Genomic DNA, 2,806 nt, shown 5'->3' with positions numbered 1-2,806 from the left:
GGCTGAAGCCCCACGCTGCCGCTGCGGGAGGCTCGGGCTGGGAGAGGGCTCGTGCGAACACGCGGAAACCCGTGGCTGGACGAGCTCTGCCGCAGGCACCGGCTGGGGACCCCGTGGTCACCCTGCAATCCCTTGGGTCACGAGTGCCACCCTCCAGCATCGCCCTGGCATCTCCCCGCAAACAGAGCCGCCCCAGGGTGCTGGCGGAGGCACTGCGGGAGTTTACATCCCCCTCCCCGCCTCCTTCCCAGGAGTTTCGCGCCTCTGACCGTCACAATTTTACCCCCGGCAACAACTCAAAACTTCCCCTAAAAACCCAGAGCCCCTTAATCCCGTTGCCAGACCCAGCTTCGGCGCAGACAAACCCGTGCTGGGTGTCGGGGAGGGCCGGGACCATCCCCTGCCGCTCACGCCACGCGTCTTCTGCGGCACTAACAGCGTTAACACGTAGGGAACAAAACAAAACATAATATTAATAGCGGGAAGGAACGGCCCACAGCTCCCCGCGGGCTCTGAACGCAGCGACGCCGTGACTACCCCAGCTGATGAGCTGACATTAGAGGCAACGAGTCCTGCCACTAAACTGCAGCAACCGAACTCCCACCACAGAGCGGTTTCCCACAGAGAATCCAAGTGTCTCCAGCAATCTGCCAACCGCACGGCTAATTTTTTCTTTTTTTTTTTTTTTTTTTAAAGGGAGTTAAATGTTACAACGGTATTCTGAACCGTCAGCGCGCCGGGAAAACGTGTCGAGTGCCGGGGAGGTCATTAGTTGGAGCCGGCTGAGGATGTCGATGTGATTTATCATCACACCTTTCCCTGTACCTCTGGAGGGGAAGCGTTTTGGGGACAGAGAGGCAGCGACCGGGCTGCTGCCCCCCTCCTGCATCCTCCCAGTGCGGATTTTCTCCCAGTTTATGGAGGCGTGTGGGGAACCTGGCTGCATTTGGGCGGGATTGAACCTGGGTGGGATCTTGGAGGAGCCACGCGGCTGCACACGGGTCCCTTGGCAGGACAGGTGACGGTCCGAGAGGGGACAGCACGAGGAGGTCGCGCTCGGCACTGCTGCCTGCCCTGCGCCGGGAGAGAACGCTGCTCTCGCCCGCAGCGATGCCCTTCATGCCCCGGCAGCGGGACGGCAATGTCAGCGGAGAGGAGGGACCTCTGCTCCCGGCACGGGGCTGTGGCCGTGCCGGCGCGGCCGAGGGTGCCCAAACCTCGCTCCCACCCCAACAGAGCGACCTGGCACCGAGCACCCACAAAACGGGGGGGCAGCGGAACTGGGGGGGTCCCTCGGCTGGGGGACCAAGTGCGTCCCCACCGCACTGGGGCAGCGCTCCTGTCCGAGCAACTCCCTCCTGCGACACTTCGGGCGCTTCCAACGAACTAAGGGTCAAGACGGGGCGGGCCAGGCCCTGGTGAATCCGGAGGATAAACGATCCCCTACGTCCCCTCCGCTGCCGGGGAGGACAGGCAAGAGGCTCCCACCACAGTGCGTTCCTAGCGAGAAAACACTGCTCTGTTTTGGCAGGGACAGGAGTAGAAAACAGCCGCGGGTACTCACCCCCCCCCAGATCCCCCCCCCAGTGCCAGCAAGCGGCTGAGACATCGCTGTCTGCAAGCCTCGACGGTGCACGCAGGAGGGAAACTGAGGCACGGGGGAGAAGGAAGGCCCTTGGCAGGGAGACCAGAGGTGACGGGTGCCTGGAGAGGTGCTGGCTCATCCCCGTCCCCCTGAGCCACGTGCGGATGCCACCGTGGGCATGGGAGGAGAAAAGGAGCCACGTGCAGCGCTCAGCCCTGCTGGGTCAGGTGGCTTGTGCTTAAGCACCCTAAAAGTCCTGCTAAATGTGTCCTGGATCAGAGGAGATCCTGGGAAAGATCCCTTCGGAGGCTGCACCGAGCAGCACGGCAGGTCCCCAACTCCACGGCGTGACAGGGGGACCGAGCACCCCGGTCTGGCTGCCTCCGTGTCTGCTCCAGCCCCGGTACCCAGCCCCGCTCCGGCACCCGCACGCCGCGGCGGCCGGACCCCAGGGCTGTACGTCCGCCCCCGCCGCCGCTGACGTCCCCCTGCGCGGCTGCAGAGCACGGGGGGCTCGGGAAACGCCGCAGCACCCACAGTCCTCCCAGCCCGCAGCCAGCCCGGCCACCCCACCGGTCCTGAAATCCCGTCTCGCTCGCCTGGGAAACACTGGCTGTTGGCTCGCGTCTTTGCGGCCGGAGAGCGGGACGCGGCCACGGGGGAGGATGAGGGCGAGGGGGGAGCCGAAGGCCTTGGCCAGGTCATTCCACACTGGGGGCTGCCGAAGGATGCCCCAAACCAGACTGCCCTGCTCCTGCGACACCCTTACCCCCAAACCTCTGGGGTACCCGCACCCCCTTCCCCACAGCCCTGCAGCCCGGCCCCAGCTGCCCCAGCTCAGAGGACGGGTGTTAATACCCCAGCAAATCGCCCCGGGAAGGGGCAGAGCCCCGGCTGCACCCGTGAGTGGGGGTCTGCGGGAGCAGGGGGTCAGCCCTTACCTGGCGTGTGCCCGGGGGGGTCTCCCCAGCGCTCCCCGGCCATGGCTGCGGGCGCAGGGTGCCCCGTGGCCCTGCTGCAGCCCGGCCGAGAGACAGAGAGCTTTAATTGAATTTCTAGATTATCCTGGGGGAGAAGTTGTAATCTCCTTAAATCCAACCTCTGGTCGAGTCCCGTAACCTACTGTCCTGCGCCGGGGAAGGGATTTAGCGAGGGGGAGGGAAGGTTTCCCAGTCTGCTCATGCCCTGGACCCCGCACCCCACAGGATTTGTCCTGCAGGA

The 2,806-nt window shown here is 64.8% G+C and overlaps 1 protein-coding gene across 1 annotated transcript in view; it reads right to left on the bottom strand.

Moving 5' to 3' along the window:
* Positions 1 to 2,569, bottom strand: part of LOC309410367 (uncharacterized protein) — a gene marked incomplete at its 5' end in the record, with an annotated part of 5,429 nt that extends 2,860 nt beyond the window's left edge. The window contains 1 exon segment of the mRNA XM_082006749.1: positions 2,527 to 2,569. Coding sequence (XP_081862875.1) covers positions 2,527 to 2,569 — 43 coding nt within the window.
* Positions 2,570 to 2,806: the final 237 nt, after the last annotated feature.

This window comes from Phaethon aethereus (assembly GCF_964289735.1).
Source record: "Phaethon aethereus genome assembly, chromosome: 15".
Lineage (NCBI taxonomy): Eukaryota > Metazoa > Chordata > Aves > Phaethontiformes > Phaethontidae > Phaethon > Phaethon aethereus.
This window is presented reverse-complemented; position numbering and strand designations above follow the sequence as displayed.